Below are 19,300 nucleotides of genomic sequence, written 5' to 3'. Positions count from 1 at the left end.
AGGTGGATGGGTGGATGGGTGGATGGATGGAGGGGTGGATGAGTTGATGGATGAATGGACAGATGATGGATGGATGGGGTAACGGATGGATGGAGTGGTAGATGGATGGATGAGTGGACAGGTGGATGGACAGACTAATAGACAAATGAATGAAAAGACAACTTTTTGGACAAGGGACCTTGTAGGCCCAGGGAAGCTCACCATTGACCCGTAGGCCATACTGCAGCTCTGTGCTACCTGCCACGTTGGATGCCACACAGCGGTAGCTCCCAGCATCAGAAAGCTGGGCTTGCTCAATGCGGAGAACTCTCCTATCCGCTGATACTGTCACTCCCATCCACGAAGAGACAGGTTGGTGGCCCTTGAACCAGGAGACATCTAGGGAAAGGAAGAGAGATGCAAGGGGGAATGCAAGAGAGAAGCAAGGGTGCTGCCAGCCCGTCAGACTCTGCTGGTGTGGTGGGCATCCAAGAGAAACTTCCAGGGTGACCACACTATTTTTTCAGGCATTGGAGAAGGTCAGAGTTCTTCATTCAGGAAAGGGAGCCAGGGTGGAACCGGGCAATGTTGCCCAAGACAGGACCAAGGGTGGAGAAGAAGCCCCATGGGCAGAGGCTGAGGCAGCCAGGAGCAGAGAGAGTCAAACTCAGACCTGCCCTCCCCCTACCAGGAGACCCCCTCCCCTAGGGGGCATTAGAGAACATGGACCAGCCCAAAGCAGCAGCCTCAAAGCCAGGCTGGACCGCGTGTATCTGCAGCTTCCCTGCATCCTGCCCGGCCACGCCCCCGGAACTCAGCAGGTGTCCCCACAAGAGGGGGCAAATATCCCCAGGGCTCACAGGCAACAAGCAAAGCAGGGTGGGCCTAGTTCAGATGGGAGCAGGAGAGAAGCCTTCCTCCTGGACCACCGTAAGCCTCACCCAGTCCCCTGTGCAAACACCCACACCCAGCTCCCAGCGCCCTGCCCTTTCCTCCACTGCTGGTCTAGAGGGGAGGACCCTACAGACCGGATGGTGACTCTGAGGTCCTGATCCTCGCCCCCAGCCCCAGACAGCCCTGTGAAGTTTACTGTGAGTAGATGCCCTGCAGGCCTGTTTCACACTGGCTCTGGACCCTAGCAGTGCCTTGGCCCGAAGGACATTGTTGAAGAGGAAGAGAGGAACATGAGAGAAATGGGGGGAAAGACCTGCTGATTTCTCCCCATTGTGTCCAGTCAGAGTCCCTGGGTCACTCGCCAGCCTCATTAGACAGTGAATTGGGCTGGAAGAAGCTTTCAGCCAAGAGGAGGGGTCTTACCAGGAGGGGGCACGCCCGAAGCCAGACACTCCAAGGTCACTGAGGCATTTTCCAGCACTGCCTTGTTGACTGGGCCTGGCTCGATGTTGGGGGGCACTAGGGGGAGACAAGGAGAGACCCAGCTTGGTAGGTGCAAGCTCTGGGCAGCTCTAATCCCAGCCATCCCAGCAGTGCTGCTCCCTGCTCCCCATAGAAAATCCCAGACAAAGGGCTCTAAAACAGTTCACGTCCTCAGACTAAGCAATCCCACTCCTGGAAGCAAGCCCAAGAACAAAGAGCAACAGGCTGCCATCCTTACGGCAATCACACAGCACCCAGCCCCCAGCATTCTTACGGCAATCATATAGCACCCAGCCCCCACCATCCTTACGGCAATCATACAGCACCCAGCTCCCACCATCCTTACAGCAATCATACAGCACCCAGCCCCCACCCCAGGACAGCTGACGCCAGCACAGCCAGGGGAAGGGACAAGGACAAGGATTTCCCTACAAATAAACCCCCAAAATAAGCAAACGTAAATATGAATGTGGGCAAGTCTGCTACTAAAAATCCCACCATGGCTCACGCCTGTAATCCCAGCACTTTGGGAGGCCGAAGCAGGCAGATCATGAGGTCAGGAGATTGAAACCATCCTGGCTAACATGGTGAAACCCCGTCTCTACTAAAAATACAAAAAAATTAGCCGGGCATGGTGGCAGGCGCCTATAGCCCCAGCTACTCGGGAGGCTGAGGCAGGAGAATGGCATGAACCCGGGAGGCGGAGCTTGCGGTGAGCCGAGATCGCGCCACTGCACTCCAGCCTGGGCGACAGAGGGAGACTCCAACTCAAAAAAAAAAAAAAAAAAAAAATCCCACCAAAAGCAGCCAAAAGGGACTACAGAGCTATTGCTAACACTTTCATTTCAGGGCTTTCTACTTCCTCTGAAGTTAAGTGCATAACTATGACTGAAAAACCTCCTCCCCCTCCCTCGCCACACACCCCAGCCCCAAGGGTCCCCAAGGGATCACCCAACATCCTGGCCTGGGCCCTGCTGGCTATCCACGTCCTCACCCAAAACTTTCAGTGCCACTTCCCTCTTGCTCTCCCCAGCCAGGTTGGTAGCGGCACAAGTGTAGATGCCCTCGTCCCTCAGGTCCACCTTCTCAATCTGGAGGGGAGAGGGCAGAGAGGAAGCCACGGGGCCATAAGAGTGATTACAGGACATGGTGAGTGGCCAGGCTGCTGCCGAGCCCGGGGGCAGGAGCAGTGAGGCATGGGGACACTTGGCTCTGGAGGTAGAGTTACGAGCCAAGCACCCGGATTCCAGGGATTCGTCTGATCTCCAGGCATACCATTCCCTGTCCCCCCTCCGCCGACATTTTCTCCCTCTGACAACTGAAGCTCCTAGGACCCGGAAGAGGCTGAGGCTCGCCCTTTCAGGCTGAGAGGGCTCTGGGTCCTTCCTATCCCCAGCCTGCTGGGCTTTGCTCAGAGTCTCCAGGAAGCCCCCAGAGCAGCCCCTCCACCTGTGCCCAGCTGGCTCGCCAGCCCTGGGGCCCCTGCACATACCTGTAGGTTCCCCCCAAAGGCTGCCAGGGCTACACCATCCTTCCACCAACGGAGACTTGGGGTAGGCACCCCATCCCCTATGCACTGGAGGGTCACAGGCTGCAGGAAAGGAGCTGTGATGTTCTCACCCCCAATGATACTGACCGATGGGAACTCTGGGAAGGGAAAGAGTCAGGAAGAGCCCAGGTCAGAATCAGGAGGAGTACAGTGGGCACCCAGCAACCCCCTCGATACCTGGGGGTGAGAAGGTGCCCTTGAAGGGCTGGCCAAAGGCTAGCATCTAGCTTCTGCCCGCCATATCCCCCAAACACATGGCTTAGGGAAAGAGCTCTAGACTGGCAGCCAACAGAGTAGTTATTCCCTTTAAAAATTCTCCCATCCATCTATGCACCCATGCATCTATTAATGCATTTATTCATCTACCTATCCTTCTGTCTATCCAGCCTTCCATCCATCCACCCACCCATCCATCATCTACCAATCCATCCAGCTAGCCATCCACCCACTCACCCTTCCATCCATCCACCCACCCATCCATCAATCTACTCATCCATCCACTCACCATTCTATCCATCCATCCATCCCTCCACCCATCCACCCATCCACCCATCCATCCACCCACCCATTCATCCATCTACCCACTCTTCCATCCACCCACCCATCCATCCACTCATCCATCCACCCACCCACCCATCCATCCATCTACCCACTCATTCATCCATCCACCCACCCACCCATTCATCCATCTACCCACCCTTCCATCCATCCACCCACCCACCCATTCATCCATCTACCCACCCTTCCATCCATCCATCCACCCATCCATCCATTTACCAATCTATCCATTTACCCATCCATCCACCCTTCTATCCACCCATGCTTCCATCTATCTACCCATCCATCCACCTTTCCATCCATCCATCCATCCACCCTTCTATCTGTCCACTCATTCATCCACCAACCCATTCATCCACCCACCCATCTACCCATCTACCCACTGATCTATCTATGCATCCTTATGTGTGCTGAGCATCTACTCTGTGGCCAGAACTATGCTGGGCCCCTGGACACAGCAGGGAAAGGCAGCTACCATGTTGCCGTCTCAAAGCTCACAGAGGTGGACAGTGGAGATGGACAACCAAATAAGCAATCCCAATGTAGTGAGTGGAGGGCTAAGGCATTGAGAGGCTGGGCAGTGCAGATGAGAAACATGGTAGAATCGAGGAAGAGTATTTCAGGATATGCCTGAACGATAAGGAGCTAGGCAAGAAAAGAGGAGGGAGAATGTTCCAGGCAGAAGGAGCAGCATACATAGATTTGAAGGTGAGGGAAAGAGGGCTGATCTATTAAAAGAACTAAGTGAAGTTCAGCATGGTTAGCATGAAGAGAGCAGATGGAGAGAGGGAGCTGGGGAAAGAGTGAGGCCTAGAGACTGGTCAAGACCGAGGATAAGTGTGACAAGTGGCCCAGCCCAGCCTCTCACACCTGCGTCTCTGTGGGGAACTGGGAAGTCCAGCCCAGAAACGCCATCCAGAGAAGACCAGCCCCGTGCCCTTCCAGGCCTGCCACAGCCCTCTGGCGCCACCCACCCCTGGCATCTCAGGCTGCCCACAGCTTCAGAACCCCAGGCGCCCACTCACCATGCACAGACACCTCCACCTCGGCCCCGGCAGCGCCCGCCTCATTGGTGGCCTGGCAGGCGAAGAGGCCTGAGTGGTCCAGCTCCACATGGTCAATGTGCAGTGTGGTCCCCTGCGAGGCCACCTGCACGCCGGCCAGCTCCTCAGCTGGGCGGCCATTCTGCAGCCACCTAAGGTGAGTAGGGAGGGGGGCGCGTCAACCTGAGACCAGGGAAGGCCAGGCCGGGCAGGACAAGCAGGAAGCCCAGAAGTTCCTCCCACCTGCTCTCACCAGCCGTGGCTCCAGGCCTCTTTCCTACTCCTGGAAACAGGAAGCCTCTCTCCTGTCCACTTCCCCCCACAATCCGCAAAGCACACGGTCTCTGCCTACCCCCAATCCTGGCCTCCACCACCACTGACTCACTGGATAGCGGGTACTGGGGAGCCTGAGGCCTGGCAGGGAAGTTCCAGGGGCTGTCCCACGATGGTGGTCACCTGTCCCAAGCCTTCAGCCACCAGGAGCTGTGGGGGCACTGCAGGCAGAACACACTCCTGGGTGTTTGGAGCTGAGCAGCCACTGGCCTCAAACCCTCCCAAGTCCCCAGTGCCTTCAGAGCGATGCCCGGCCGCACCTCACCCTCAGGTCTCCCTATCAGTGGCCCTTCCTCCAGGAGGCCTTCCAGGGCCACCCAAGGTGGGTAAGGGGACACCCCGGGCTCCCCAAAGGCTCGGGCCTGATTAACATCTGCCTCCCTGGCAGACTGAGGGCTCAGGAGTCCGGCGGGCCTTGTTCCCAGCTTCATTTCCAGCGCCACTTGGGGTCAGCACAGCACTAGTACCTGAGATGCTTCAGCAATGGATGGAAGAGCAGGCGAAGGCCCCACCCACCCTGCTGGGACCACACCCACAAGCCGGCATTAGGAAAGTCTCCGTAAAGGGCCATTCCATTGGCAGAAGGCAGAACGAGGTCCTCCGTCCTGGGTGACCCTGCCCAGGGTCCTGGGCACAGTCAGGGACCCTTGATCCTGAGGCTCCACCCTGCCCACTCCTAGCCCTGCCGGCCCCACAGCCCAGTTCTCAGCGTCCTCATCTGTGTCATGCAATGCGGGGACACTGGTTACTTCTCCCTACCCTCCCTCCACTCCAGGAGCTCTCTCAGGACAAGCACGAAGCAGGCCTGGGCAGAGGTCCACAGCCCAGGCAGCTCTGAGTGGGGTGGGCTGGGCTCACCCTGAACCTCCACAGAGTACTGCAGCACGGCTTCCCCGGCAGGACTGCTGGCCACACAGCTGTACAGGCCACCGGATGCCTCCCCCGGGCTCTCCAGCCTCAGCACGCTGCCACTTGTCTCCAGTTGCGACTCGTTGCTCTCTGCCACGGGCAGCCCCTCGTGGTGCCAGGAGAGGGTGGGGGGCGGGTGGCCTCTGGCCAGGCACTCCAGCGCCACAGGCCTCCCAGCCACAGCCTTCACCACGTGTGGTCTTCCACCGGCACCCTCAATGGTGGGTGGGACTGGAAAAGAGGCAGGGGGTGGCTTGGGGACCACAGCTGGACGCCAGCCTGCTCTCATCTCAGCCCAACAGGCCCGCTGAAGCCCCTCACCGACCCCACTCCATGTGAAACACTTCCTTCTCTCACCTCCACTGGCCGAACCCCCTGCTCAGACCCCAGGGCAGCAATCTCACCCACCTCAGCCCCTGGGCGCACTACCCCACCCCTGGGTGCTGACTGTTGCCTCTCCATCCCCGCTGCTACCCCAGCAAGCCCAGCATGAGTGGAACGAGGGCCAGCCTACTTGCATCCCCAGTGCCTATACACAGCAGGTCCAGTATCTGCTGGACTCAAATGAGACCCCCAGGGCTGGGACAGAGCTCTGCTCCTGGAAGTCCCATCCCTCCCTGGTCTCAGGAGGCAGAAGACTGGGGCAGACCTGAGCCCAGATGGCTTGGCTTGGGGGGCTCCTAACTTAGCCAGCGACAGTCAAGGGGACCAGATGTTAACTACGCTTGGAGCCCACGGTGGCCATGCCAGAGGAGAAATTTCTCTTCTACCCTCAAGGAGACCCTCAAGTTGCTGAGCTGATGAAGCCATTATCAGGGGACAAGGGGCAACCGTGGCCTGGGAAATGCTTCTTAACCTTATTTGGGCATAAGACCTTTTGAAAATTTAATAAAAACATACACATTTCCTATTTCATTTCCCGGGGGACCTCGGGTCCCAAAATAAGACTCCCTGAGCTAGTGGCGGGGCCATCTTCAGAGGCTGCCGTGGAGCCCGTGGAGCTCAACTGCCCTTTGGGGTCCCTGAGGCTCCAACGCCCAAGCCCTTTGCATCTTTGGAAGCCAGAGCTCCTGAAATGACTCCCCACGGGGGGCCAGGCTGACCCCTATCAGCTTGCACGCTGCCCTGTCACATTTCACCAGGGCCCTGCTCAGACCCATCCAGAGCCACCGACACCCTTTCCTCTGAGTTCTTCAAAAGTCCCCAGAGCCAAGCCCCTCAGGGCTGAGCTGATGCTGAGGTTCACAGCGTGAGGTTTGGAGTCAGATCTGCCCACGTATGGACCAGGTCCCACCACCTCCTAGTGGTGTGAACCTGGGGAAACCTCTCTGCTCCAGAGCTTCACTGTGATCATCTGTAAGTGGGGACACGAGAGCTCAAGTCCCTTTGCCAGCTGATCAAATGAGCTGATGCTGCAAAGTGCCCCTCTGGTCTAGCTTACAGAAGTGATGAACTAAGGGCAGTTAATTATTGTGGTGGTCACAGGGGTCTGGGCATGGTTTAGTGAAAAGCCCTACACCATGAGGGGAGACCTGGATTCTACATTTAGCTCTGCCATGGCCTCCTAGACAGGTCTTTCTACCCCTGGCCTCAGTTTCCTTCCGTGTATGAGGGAAGTCGCATGAGCTGGGAGGACCCTTCTCCCTAGATAATGTCTTGGTCCCATTATCCTTTTGCCTCTGACCACTCCAAGTGGCCACTTAGCCTTCCTTTGGAGACAGGCAGGGGCCACCATGGCTGAGTCCCTCCCACTGCCCACCCTGGCTGCCGTGGCCCCTGGCTGCTCACCATAAACATCCAGCCTGGTGGCCTTCTCTGCGGCCCCCACAGCGTTGCTGGCCTTGCAGGTGTAGACGCCGGCATCTGAGCTCTGGGCCCTCCCCAGCTGCAACTGCCGACCGCCCCTAGTGTAGACCACCTCGGTGCTGGGGGGAAGCAGGGCCCCGTCCTTGAACCAGGTGATGTTTGGGGTGGGCACTCCTCGAGCCTCACACAGGAGCTGCACTAGGTGGCCCTCCATGACGGCCACCTCGCCTGTCTCGTTGGAGCCCCAGATAGTGGGGGGTGCTGAGAAGGAAAGCAGTGGGGGCTGGTCACAGGCAGCCCCTGAGGCCTCTGGCATCTTCCCCAGGGCAGCAGACTCATGCCTTTGGGCCACAAGACACACCACAGGCTTCCATTGTGGGGGTGGAAAAGGCATGGTAGACAAGGAGCGCAGGGGTCTGGGGACAGATGGGAGAGGCCAGCATGGGGACATGCTGGTGTGGAAGGTGCAGGAGGTGGGGGCGGAGCCACAGGTGTGGATTCCGGGCCCTGCTCTGCCTCTAACTCACTGGAAGATCAAGGGTGAGCCACTTCCCCTCTCTGGGCCTCAGTCTCCCGTCTGTGAAATGAGGGGCTGGGCTAGATGAGGAAATCACACAGGGCTGGTCACTCACCACCGATGCTACCCAGGACAATTCTAGGGGCACATGGGCACAGCATGAAATAACTGCATCTCAGAATGGAATGGCTACGCCCCTCCCAAGTCTCCTTCTATCCTGGTCACAGCAAGGAAAGGTTGTGTTTGGTGCTACTATGCATGTCCCTAACCTTTCTAGCACTTTCTACTCTCCGCTTTTTAGCACGGAGAGCGCAGATGCAGGCTGGGTGCCCTCTGCGGAGTCCACGCCTTGAGGAGTTACAACATTGCTCTATGGGGTATGTTTGTTTTTTCAGCTTCCTTAGCCAAGTGGCACTGGTTTTCTGCTCACAGTTTCGATATTAAATATCCTTTATAAGAATAAGGGCTATTTAAATAAATGTGTTTCAGTATAAGGAAGTGTGACTCATTTAAAGAAAAGTAACTCATAATTCCAAGTGGTATCAGAAGTAGTAAATTTAGGCCAGGTACAGTGGCTCAAGCCTGTAATCCCAGAACTTTGGGAGGCCAAGGCAGGAGGATCACTTGAGGTCAGGAGTTTGAGACCAGCCTGGCCAACATGGTGAAACCCCATCTCTACTAAAAATACAAAAATGAACTGGGTGTGGTGGCGGGCGCCTGTAATCCCAGCTACTTGGGAGGCTGAGGCAGGAGAATCACTTGAATCTGGGAGGGGGAGGTTGCAGTGAGCCAAGATGGTGCCACTGCACTCCAGCCTGGGCCACAGAGAGAGAATTCATCTCAAAAAGAAAAAAAAAAAAAGTAGTAAATTTTTAGAGCTGGGATGGAAACCATGGATTTGGAAAACGCTGGGCCAGATAACCTCTATCCCCTGACCCTGACCCCAACCCCAACCCCAGCCCCCAGCTTTCTTGGACTCAGGGATCACTCACCAGGTCCCCCATTTCAGCCCTCACTCTCCCTCTAAGGCAGCGGGCAGCTGGGTGGGAAGCTTCCTGAGTAGCCTGTGGCGGGGTCCCAGAAGGCGTTGGGGCTCACCATGAACTCGGAGCTGGAAGTCCCTGGCCTGCTGACCAGCTGGGCTGAAGGCCACGCACTGGTATCGTCCCTCATCCCCCACGTGACTGCCGGTGATCCTGAGAACCTGGCCATCCTCCTGCACCTGCAGGTGAGGGCCTCCCGGAAGCACAGGCCTGGAGAGACGGGCAAGGGAAAAGCGCCAGTAAGGCCGAGGGGCTGGACGGGGCACACTGCACACAGGGAGTGTGTGGCTTGTAAAAAGCGAGGCTGGGCCATTCATTAACACCAAGAGGTGGGAGCAACACAAAGGCCCAGTAAGCAAGGAATGATCAACAGCGTGTGGTCCATCCATGCCACGGAACATTATCCAGCCACAACAGTGAAGGCGATTCTGACACTCGCCACAATACGGATGAACCTGGAAAATATGCCGAGTGGAAGAAGCCAGACACAAAAGGCCACACACTCTACGATGCCAGTGATGTGAAATGCCCAGAACAGGCACGTCCATAGAGAAGGAAAGCAGGCTTGTGGTTGCCAGGGGCTGGGGAGAGGGGGACAGCGACTGGCTGCTGATGGGTCCGGGGTGTCCTTTTGGGGTGATGGAATGTCAGGAACTAAATAGAAGTGAATGTTGCCCCACGCTGCAAATGTACTAAATGCCACTACACTGCACACCTTTTTTTTTTTTTTTTTTTTTTCCTTGAGACTGAGTCTTGCTCTGTTGCCCAGGCTGGAGTGCAGTAGCGTGATGGCTCACTGCAACCTCCGCCTCCCGGGTTCAAGTGATTCTCCTGCCTCGGCCTCCCAAGCAGCAGGGACTACAGGCGCCTGCCACCATGCCCTACATATATATATATTTTTTATTTTTAGTAGAGGCGAGGTTTCACCGTGTTAGCCAGGATGGTCTCTATCTACTGACCTTGTAATCTGCCCACCTCAGCCTCCCAAAGTGCTGGAATTACAGGCGTGAGCCACTGCACCCGGCCCACTGTACACTTTAAAGTGGCTAATTGTATGTTATGTGGAATTTTTTTTTTTTTTTGAGACGGAATCTCGCTCTGTCACCCAGGCTGGAGTGCAGTGGCTTGATCTCGGCTCACTGCAACCTTCACCTCCTAGGTTCAAGTGATTCTCCTGCCTCAGCCTCCCAAGCAGCTGGGATTACAGGCGCCTGCCACCATGCCTGGCTAATTTTTTTTTTTGTATTTTTAGTAGAGACAGGGTTTCGATATGTTGGCAGGCTGATAGCTCCTGACTTCAGGTGATCTGCCCGCCTTGGCCTCCCAAAATGCTGGCATTACAGGCACGAGCCACCACGCCCAGCCCGTTATGTGAGTTTTACTTAGAGAAAAAGTGAGTTTAAAAAAAGAGGCTGGGCACAGTGGCTCATGCCTGTAATCTCAGCACTTTGGGAGGCCAAGGCGGGAGGACTGCTTGAAGCCAGGTGTTCGAGACCAGCCTGGGCAACAAAGCAGGACCCCCCCCGATCTGTACAAACATTTTTTAAAAAATTAGCCATTGTTGGTAGTGCACACCTATGGTCCCAGCTATTTGGGAGGCTGAAGTGGGATGATCTCTTGAGCCCAAGAAGCCCAGGAGTTTGAGGCTGCAGTGAGCTGAGATCCTTCCACTGCCGTCCAACCTGAGCAACTGAGCAAGACCTTGTCTCCAAAAAAAAAAAAAAAAAGGAAACGCTAAGAGATGAGAAGACCTTGCTGAGGTAAGAGTGGGGTCTCCCTGGCTAATCTCTCGCTGGGTGGGAGGTGCCCTTACAGCCCTCAGTCTGGGCCCTGGGTGGCACATGCCATGCCTGTCAGCTCCCCAAGAAGAGTTCAACCTCCCCCAACCCCTACATCCAGCAGGCCGAGTCTGGGCACCACCCCACGCCATCCTCGGCGGGGGGCCACTCACTGCCTGTCCTTGGTCCACTCCACCTGGGGCGTGGGGACCCCTGAGGTCCAACACTGCAGCTCCACGTCTGCACCAGCCAATCCCAGCACCTCCTGAGCGGCCTCGGCTCCAAGCACGGAAGGAGGGGCTGGGGGTGAGAAGGGGTGAGGGGTGGGAAACTATTCAAACCCTGCAAGCCCCGCCTACCATGGGGCCTTTGTCTGTGCAGACCCCCCAGCCTGGGCCCCCCTCCTACTCGACCTTCCTGGGAAGCCCCCCAAAACCCTGGCCAGAAGGGCTTGCTCTGGAGCCCTCAGCATCCAGACTGTTCTTTGGTAGCACTTGTGACAGTAATCATTTTGCTAATCACCTGTCTGATGTCTGTCCCCCGAGCCTGATAGCTCTGTGAGGATGGGGGTTGGGTCTGTCATGGGCCCCTCTGTGCCCCCTGCTCTCCACAGGCAAAGTCTACCCTCTCCCCCGGTGTGCCTGCAAGAGTTGGGGCTACAGGGCCAGACACACTTGAGAGTTGCGGGGCTCAGGCCTCACTCACTGAGTACAAGGAGATGGAAGTCCCTCTGGGTGGTCCCAGCCTGGTTCTCTGCCCGGCAGGAGTAGAGCCCAGAATCACCCTCCTGGATCCTGGGGAAGTGGAGGGACTGGCCCCCGTCCAGGAGGCGGTGGCCGCCCACCTTAGGAATCTGGGTAGGAGAGGCCAGAGGGAGCCAGTAAGAGGGGATCCAGCCACCACCCCCAGCATCAGTAATGAGGAAACTGAGGCCCAAGAGGTGGCCAGTGGCTGGAACGGTGCCATGCTCTCTGCCACGCAGCCCCCTGCCAGGCTTCACTACATGACCACCGTCCTCCACTGCCCTGAACCCCAGAGCACCCCCAAAGACACCTGTGACATCTCCCTGCCCCACCTTGGCACACGTAGGAACGCCCATCCAGAAGGCCTGTCCCCAGCCCAAATCCCACCCATACCCCACCCACCCTAGGGGGACACCCACCAGCTGCCCGTCCTTCAACCACACGATCTCAGGGACCGGAAAGCCGTTCGCATCACACTCCAGCGTCAGGGACTGCCCGGCCATGCCCGACACGTTGGCCTTGCGCCCGTCCTCCCGGATGCTGGGGGGCACTTGGGGGCAAGGAGAGCCGAGGAGCTGCTTCCCTGCCCCCTTAGAGCCGCAGCCGAAGGGACTTCATCTGGGCCATTCCCTCCCCTTCATCACTGGGGTTGGAGAAGGTCTGCCTGTCCCCGTCCACCCAGCCACAAACGGTCCTGTGGACCTGCAGATGGCCGCAGCAGCCTTGCTCTGGGACTGACACACCCCTAGTCGTGCCCAGGCCCAGATGCCACCCTTTCTGACTCTCAGCTTCGAAAGGTGCTGGAGTCCCCTTAGATCCATCCTGTTCTACACCCAACCTGGTGTCACAGTGACCAGCGAGGGTCCCCCTGAGTCAGAATCTCTGAAGGTGAGGCCTGGCCATGCTTTTTGTAACAAATGTCTTAAGCCAGTCATTACAGGGCGAGCCAGAGCAGCTGGTCCTGGGGAAGCAGCAGGTGGCGTTAGGAGCTGTTAGAACTGCCCAAGCGAGGCCAGGTCATCCTGCCGGCAGAGACCACTCTCCAGCCCACCCACACTGCCTGTGTTAAGGGGGGTCCCCTTCCTCTGCACATAGCACCCTGGATGTGGGGGCGCTCTCCCTGCTGAGGACAAGAATGTGAGAAGAGGCCAGGGGTGAGTTTTAACCCAGAGGTGGGCTCTGGGGCTCTGCACTGCCATCTGCTCATTTTTAACAATAATTTTTTAAGTTTATTTTATGTAGCTACAGGGCCTCTCTCTCACAAACTGGTCTTGATCTCCTGGGCTCAAGCAATCCTCCTGCCTCAGCCTCCCAAAGTGCTAGGATTACAGGCGCGAGCCACCACGCCCAGCCAAGGGGTCATTTTAAAATGCCTTCACCTCTAGACCAACCTCAAAGACACATGGAATTCCAGATGCTTCCCCCATACTGTCTCCGTGGGGGTCTCTCTAGGGAAGTGGGGTGTCCAGTGCAACCTGCCACTCTCCTAGCCCCCTCAAGCCCTCCCCCTCGCTGGCACCTGGTGGCAGGACCTGATTCTCCTGTGTAGGAAGCTCTCAGGCCCTGGGGAACTGGCACTGCCACACCTGGGCACGCCGTGGTACTGTCAGACCCCCAGCATCACTGTGGGCCTCTGGCCGGATGTGGTCCTGGGAGGAAGACAGGCCCGTCCCTCGGTCCCTGCCGCTTTCCTCTCCTGCCCCCAGCTCTGGCTCCCTGCTCACCGTAGACCACCAGCTTGGCTCTCCTGGACGCGGAGCCCACCTCGTTGGTGGCCTGGCACTCGTAGTCTCCACTGTCCGTGGGTGAGACGGAGGCCAGGAACAGAGACCCCTCTTCCAGCACCGCCACACCTGGCCGGCCATGCAGGGACTCCGAGGACGGGCCCTTCCGCCATGTGACCTGCGGCTTGGGCGTTCCTGGCAGGGTGCATGGAGTCATCAGTACAAACACCCTGACACCTTCCCCTCCACATCTGCACTGTTCCCCACATGTCTCTTCTGTGCAAAAGGGACTGACCATCCAGGGAGGACTCCAGGCACCTCCGTCCCCCCCGAGGCTGGGAAGACCATTTCCCTCGGAGCTGTGGGCACCCCCACACCTGCCACCTACCCACACTGCCCATCCATACGGCCTCCTGGGGTCCCTGAGGCACCAAGGCAGGGGACTGCATGCCTGTTTTCTGGTTCTGTTCACAGCAAGGCCCCAGTCCCCTCATTTAGAATTGCACCCCAACTGGCACCCCCAGCCCCTGCCCTCCCTGCTTTTCAGCCATCGTCGTCCACTTTCCGGTGACCAGAGGACGCATCTATGATTCAGGTCTCTGTTGCCTCTTGTCTGTGTCCCCAACCCACGAGGGCCAGGCTCTTTGTTATTTTCCCTCCTGCCACCGCCAGCCTCGTGCACAGTGCCTGGCACGCAGTAGGCACTAAATCAAAAACGAGCCGAGGCTACCGTGCTCCAGCACCCTGCATTGTGCCCTGGGGTCAGGGCCTGCGGGAGGCCCCAGCTCTGCTCAGCCTGCTTCTGCTCCTCCCTCCACAGGCCTGGGACAGTCACTTTGCCAGCCACAACCCCCAGCCCCACTGTGAGTGCCACACCCCCCAGCCCCCAGCCCCACTATGAGTGCCACATCCCCCAGCCCCCAGCCCCACTGTGAGTGCCACACCCCCCAGCCCCTTGACCTCTAGGACACGCCCCATGTTGGTCCATGCACACAGCCTGGTACACAGTAGGTGTGCCACTGGGCTGGAGTGGAGCTGTCACTCACGGGCCCCAAGGACAGGGCCTGCCCAGAGGGGGTCCTATGTGGGCTGAAGCTAACAGCCCAGTCCTCCAAGTGACCCCTTTGAGGCACACTGCCCAGAGGTCGCAGCGTGAGCCCCAGGCACGCGCTCTGCTGCCGCCATCCTGGCCGTAGCTCTCACCTGCCCCCTGACCTCCGCCAGCGCTGACTCAGGGGAGCCTGTGGGGTCCCCACACTTGCAGATCGGCACGTCACTCCCACCCGCCTTCTGCTGCTAGCACTGGTCATCAGGACTGTTGTAGCTAACACTGATTATCATCAGAAAGGCCCGCCCCTGGCAGCGGGGGCCCAGGGCTAGACACTTACACTGTAGGCCGCTCACTCTTTCATCCTTGGAAGGACCAGTAAGCATGGTGGCGGGGAAGACATGGCACGTAGAAGGCACACTGGCATCATCTCTGCAGGAGGGTGCCCTGCCCCCTCCGCCCTACCCTGACTGTCCACCGTAAAGTGCCAGAGACCCTCCCTGCTGGCATGAGGGAAAGGGAGGGCCCAGGGCCCTGCTCCACGTCCACCCACGCTCTACGTGTCCTTGGGCAACTTACTGAATCCCTCTGTGCCCGTTTTCCTCTGGAATCCTCTGCCCAGAACGCAGGCCAGAATGTCCCACCGCCAGGGGCTGCTACCCCCACTCCCCACTGTGGGGATACACACCACACACACACACAATACACATACCACACAGCATATACACACCACACACCACACTATACACACGAAACACCATACACACATACCACACACAAACATACACACCAAGCACTACACACACCACACACTATACACACCAAACACCATACACATACCACACACAACATACATACCAAACAACACACCACACACTATACACACCACACACCACATACATACCACATACTATACACCCCACACACTATACACACTACACACCAACATACACACACACGACACACTACACATACCACACACACATACACACCACATACCACACACTAACATACACACACACAGCATACATATCAAACACCACACACACCACACACCACATACACACCATACACTACACACACCACACACTACACACACCACACACAATACACATACCACACACAACATAGACACTACACACCACACACCACCCACCACACTACACACACCACCATACACGCACCACACACAATATACACACCAAACACTGTGCACACACCACACACCACACACAATATATACCACACACCACATACAAACCATGCACTACACACTACACACACCACACAAACATACACACCAAACACCATGCACACACCACACACACACCAAAAACTATACCCACCACATACACAACGCATACAACATATACACCAAACACTACACACTACACACACCAAACCACACACACAACAGACATGCCAAACACCACACACACACACACCACATACACCAAACACAATACACACACCACACACACAACATATATACCAAACACTGCACACACTACACACACCAAACACCACATAGCACATACCCATCACATGCTACACACCATACACACAAACACCATGCACACGAAACACCATACACACACACACCACACATTCACACATATGCACCACACACTACACATCATACCCACACACTACATACACATCAAACAACATACACACACCACACACAACATATACACCAAACACCATACACACACCACACATCACACACTACACACAACAAACACCATACAAATACACACAACATACATACCAAACACTACATACACACCCCACACACCACATACCACATACACACACCACACACTACACACCACACACACCACATACATACACCACACACAAACACCATGCACACTACACACACAACATATACACCAAACACCATACACACAGCACACACACACTACACACACCAAACACCACATACCACATACACACCACACACCACACACTACACATTATACACAAACACCGTGCACACCACACATACAACATACACCAAACACCATATACATAGACCACACACAGAACACATACATGCACACACCAAACACTACACAACATACATGCCAAACACCACACACACACACCACATACTACATACATCACACACAGAGAACACATACATGCACACACATCCCACACATGACACACACACCACATACACACACTACACATTCACACACTCACACACATGCATACCCCCCTCTCATCTTCCTCAGCTTTCCCCTGAGAGCCCCTGTACTTCCCGCCACCCCGGGGGCCAGGCCTTCCGAGCTGCAGGTCGGGAGGGGTGATGGGTTTCTGCTGTAGAACTTTGTTTAGCACAGACAATCTCAGCCTAAAGTGCTCTAGTGCAGGGCGGCCCTGCAGCTCTGTGACAAGGAGATCCCCGCGCACCAGCTGCTGCCCCGAGTCACTCACGTTGCCCCCTCTCCACTGTGCAGAGTCCCACACACCACAGACCACACTCACCACACACACCCCCAAGTGGGTATCCAGGCTCTGGGCCCTCACGCCCCACCCCACCCCACGAGGAAGAGGCAGATGGCGTCACTGCAGGGCCCAGGGAGTCCCCATGAGGGTGCTGGGCTCAGTCCCATCCCTGTAGCCCTTAGAGCGCTCCCAGCCCAAGGCCACAGGGCTGTGAAACAAGGCCCTCCTCACCGGGAAGGAGGCCGGGGCAGCCCAGGCGGCAGGCCCGGTGGGAGAGGCAGTGCTATCAGAAGGGATTTGGGTGAGGCTGACAGGCTCAGGGCTGGTCCCTGACCGACCAGGGCTGCGTGTGGCAGTCAGGGTCCGGGTGGGTCCCACCTTCCACTGTCTCCCACCTCCCAAAAGCGCAGAACGGCTGCTTGCTGTTAGCAGAGTCCAACGCAAGGTGGCGCCATAGTCAAGGGCCCAGGACCTGGGTTGGGGAGGGTCGGGGGGCCAGGTGGTCAGGTGGGCAGCTCTGCGCCTGGGCATCCCGAGGGGCTCCCAGAGCTCCCACCCATGTCCTCCCCTTGCCTAGGTGGGTGCCATCCCTGCTCCTACCTGTCTCTCCCTGAGTCCTTTTCTGGGGCCTTCTGGGGCCTTCCGGGGCACCCTGTGGCTTAAGGAGCAACGAACGAGACTAGAGATGCCCCCCAGCCTCCTGCCAGGCTTTGGTGACCTGCCACTTGCTACCAGACACCAGACAGCACCCTGCAGAGAACCTCAGCCCCACAGCGGGGAGGCGGCGCTCCCAGCCATGGAGGAGCCCAACGCCGAAAGAAGCAACTGAGGCAGTGGCGGGGGCTGAGGAGGGATCTTCTGGGTGGGGCCGTGGGGTTCACAAAAAGGCAGAAGCCAGGCATCCAGCACATTTCCTGAGCCCTCCTAAGGTTGCCAGCCCCATGCACACATGGGGTCCCACTGAGAGCTCACAGCAGCTCCATGCAGAGGGGCTGGTACAACCCCGCTGTACAGACAGGGAAAGTGCGGCTCAGAAAGGAGATGGAGACTGCCCTGAGTTACACAGCCAGGAAGGGCCAGGGCAGCGTTCAGCACTGGGCAGCTGACCCAAGGTGGCTATCAGCCCCATACCGTGCTCCTGCCCCAAAGACAAGCCCAGAAAAGCTGGTTTGGCCAGAACCACTGAATCCATCCTCTGTGGGAAAGTCAGGGGCATGGGGAGAGGCGGGCTGACCACGAAGCCCCAACCCACAAGGACCCTGGGCTGCCTCAGCCCTGGCGATCACACCTCCAGATGCTGATGGGCACAGGGGGGCAGGGCAGGGGTCACACTTGTCCACATTCTGAGTCACACCCTGGCTGTATGACTTCAGGCAAGTCACTTAACCCCTTTGGGCCTGGATTGCCCCTAATAAAAAAGGAGTGAATGCTAACACCATCCTGCAGGGTTGACAATGGGATGAACCACCTGGCATGCTGCTGACAAGGAGCACGTGCCCCGTGGGCTCCGCCTGCCACGTGCAACCCAGGGCACTGGAACGTGAGCGGGGACGCCTTCCTAGGCCAGCCCACCCCACCTCCCCAGTCCCACCCCAGACGCAGCTTCACCTCTGGCAGGGCACGGCAGGCTGGCGTTCTCTCCGGCCACTCGCTCCAGCAGGCCGCTGGTCTCATCAGCCCCCCAGTGTGGTGGCTCTGTAGGGAGGCAACATGGCCACACTCCTACCTCGAGCCCAAAGCCTGGGACCCCTCAACCCCTGCCTCCAAGGAACCCAGGGCCAATGGGGAGGGCGTCCCCTTCCAGAATCCCAGCTCCTAGCCTCTTGGCAAGTCCAGTCAGGGCCAGGGGTACTGGCTCACCCTGCACGGAGGCCCCATGGTGCAGCCACCAGGGCCGAGCCCCCACAGGCTGGGGAGGCTGAGCTGTACCCTCAAACACAAGGGGCCATGAGTGGTCCCTCTCAGCAGTGGCTTTCCAAGCTTTTATCTATTTATTTATTTTAAGAGATGGGGTTTCACTATGTTGGCCAAACTGGTCTCGAACTCCTGGGCTCAAGCGATCCGCCCACCTCGGCCTCCCAAATTGCTGGGATTACAAACATGAGCCACTGCACACAGCCCCAAGCTTGTTTTAAATTCCTAATAGTGAAACTGCTAGCACCACTGATCCAGAACTTTCTATGCACCAGGTGCTTCACACTCTCTCTCACATGGACCCCCCCCACATACTACTGGACCCACTTTGCAGGTGAGAAAACTGGGGTCAGAGAGTGTAGGTGACTGGCCTATGGTCGTCTGGATGGCCCTGGGTCCAGTGCCACTCCCCAGTTACTGCTCCAGGTGCCTCTGTCCACCCAGGTACTCAGGGGCCCCACAGGTCACCGCCCAAGGGTAAGAAGTACAGGGAACCCCTGCTGGGAGCTCTGAGGACCACCT

At 57.3% G+C, this 19,300-nt stretch overlaps 1 protein-coding gene across 5 annotated transcripts in view; it reads right to left on the bottom strand.

The window, feature by feature from the left end:
* The window catches only part of HMCN2 (hemicentin 2), a 173,543-nt gene that overhangs the window by 74,601 nt on the left and 79,642 nt on the right, over positions 1-19,300 (bottom strand). For all 5 annotated transcript variants that reach the window (XM_032165420.2, XM_058445320.1, XM_032165423.2 and 2 more), the window contains 14 exons: positions 18,473-18,559; positions 13,360-13,554; positions 12,055-12,185; positions 11,598-11,745; positions 11,066-11,192; positions 9,170-9,324; positions 7,537-7,815; positions 5,698-5,979; positions 4,892-5,000; positions 4,489-4,658; positions 2,849-3,003; positions 2,351-2,447; positions 1,297-1,392; positions 202-378 (listed from right to left, as the gene is read on the bottom strand). In XM_032165420.2, the coding sequence (XP_032021311.1) occupies positions 202-378; positions 1,297-1,392; positions 2,351-2,447; positions 2,849-3,003; positions 4,489-4,658; positions 4,892-5,000; positions 5,698-5,979; positions 7,537-7,815; positions 9,170-9,324; positions 11,066-11,192; positions 11,598-11,745; positions 12,055-12,185; positions 13,360-13,554; positions 18,473-18,559 (2,208 nt within the window). The remainder of the gene's footprint in view (positions 1-201; positions 379-1,296; positions 1,393-2,350; positions 2,448-2,848; positions 3,004-4,488; positions 4,659-4,891; positions 5,001-5,697; positions 5,980-7,536; positions 7,816-9,169; positions 9,325-11,065; positions 11,193-11,597; positions 11,746-12,054; positions 12,186-13,359; positions 13,555-18,472; positions 18,560-19,300) is intronic.

This window comes from Hylobates moloch, unplaced genomic scaffold (genome assembly GCF_009828535.3).
Source record: "Hylobates moloch isolate HMO894 unplaced genomic scaffold, HMol_V3 SCAFFOLD_10, whole genome shotgun sequence".
NCBI classification, from domain to species: Eukaryota; Metazoa; Chordata; class Mammalia; order Primates; family Hylobatidae; genus Hylobates; species Hylobates moloch.
This window is presented reverse-complemented; position numbering and strand designations above follow the sequence as displayed.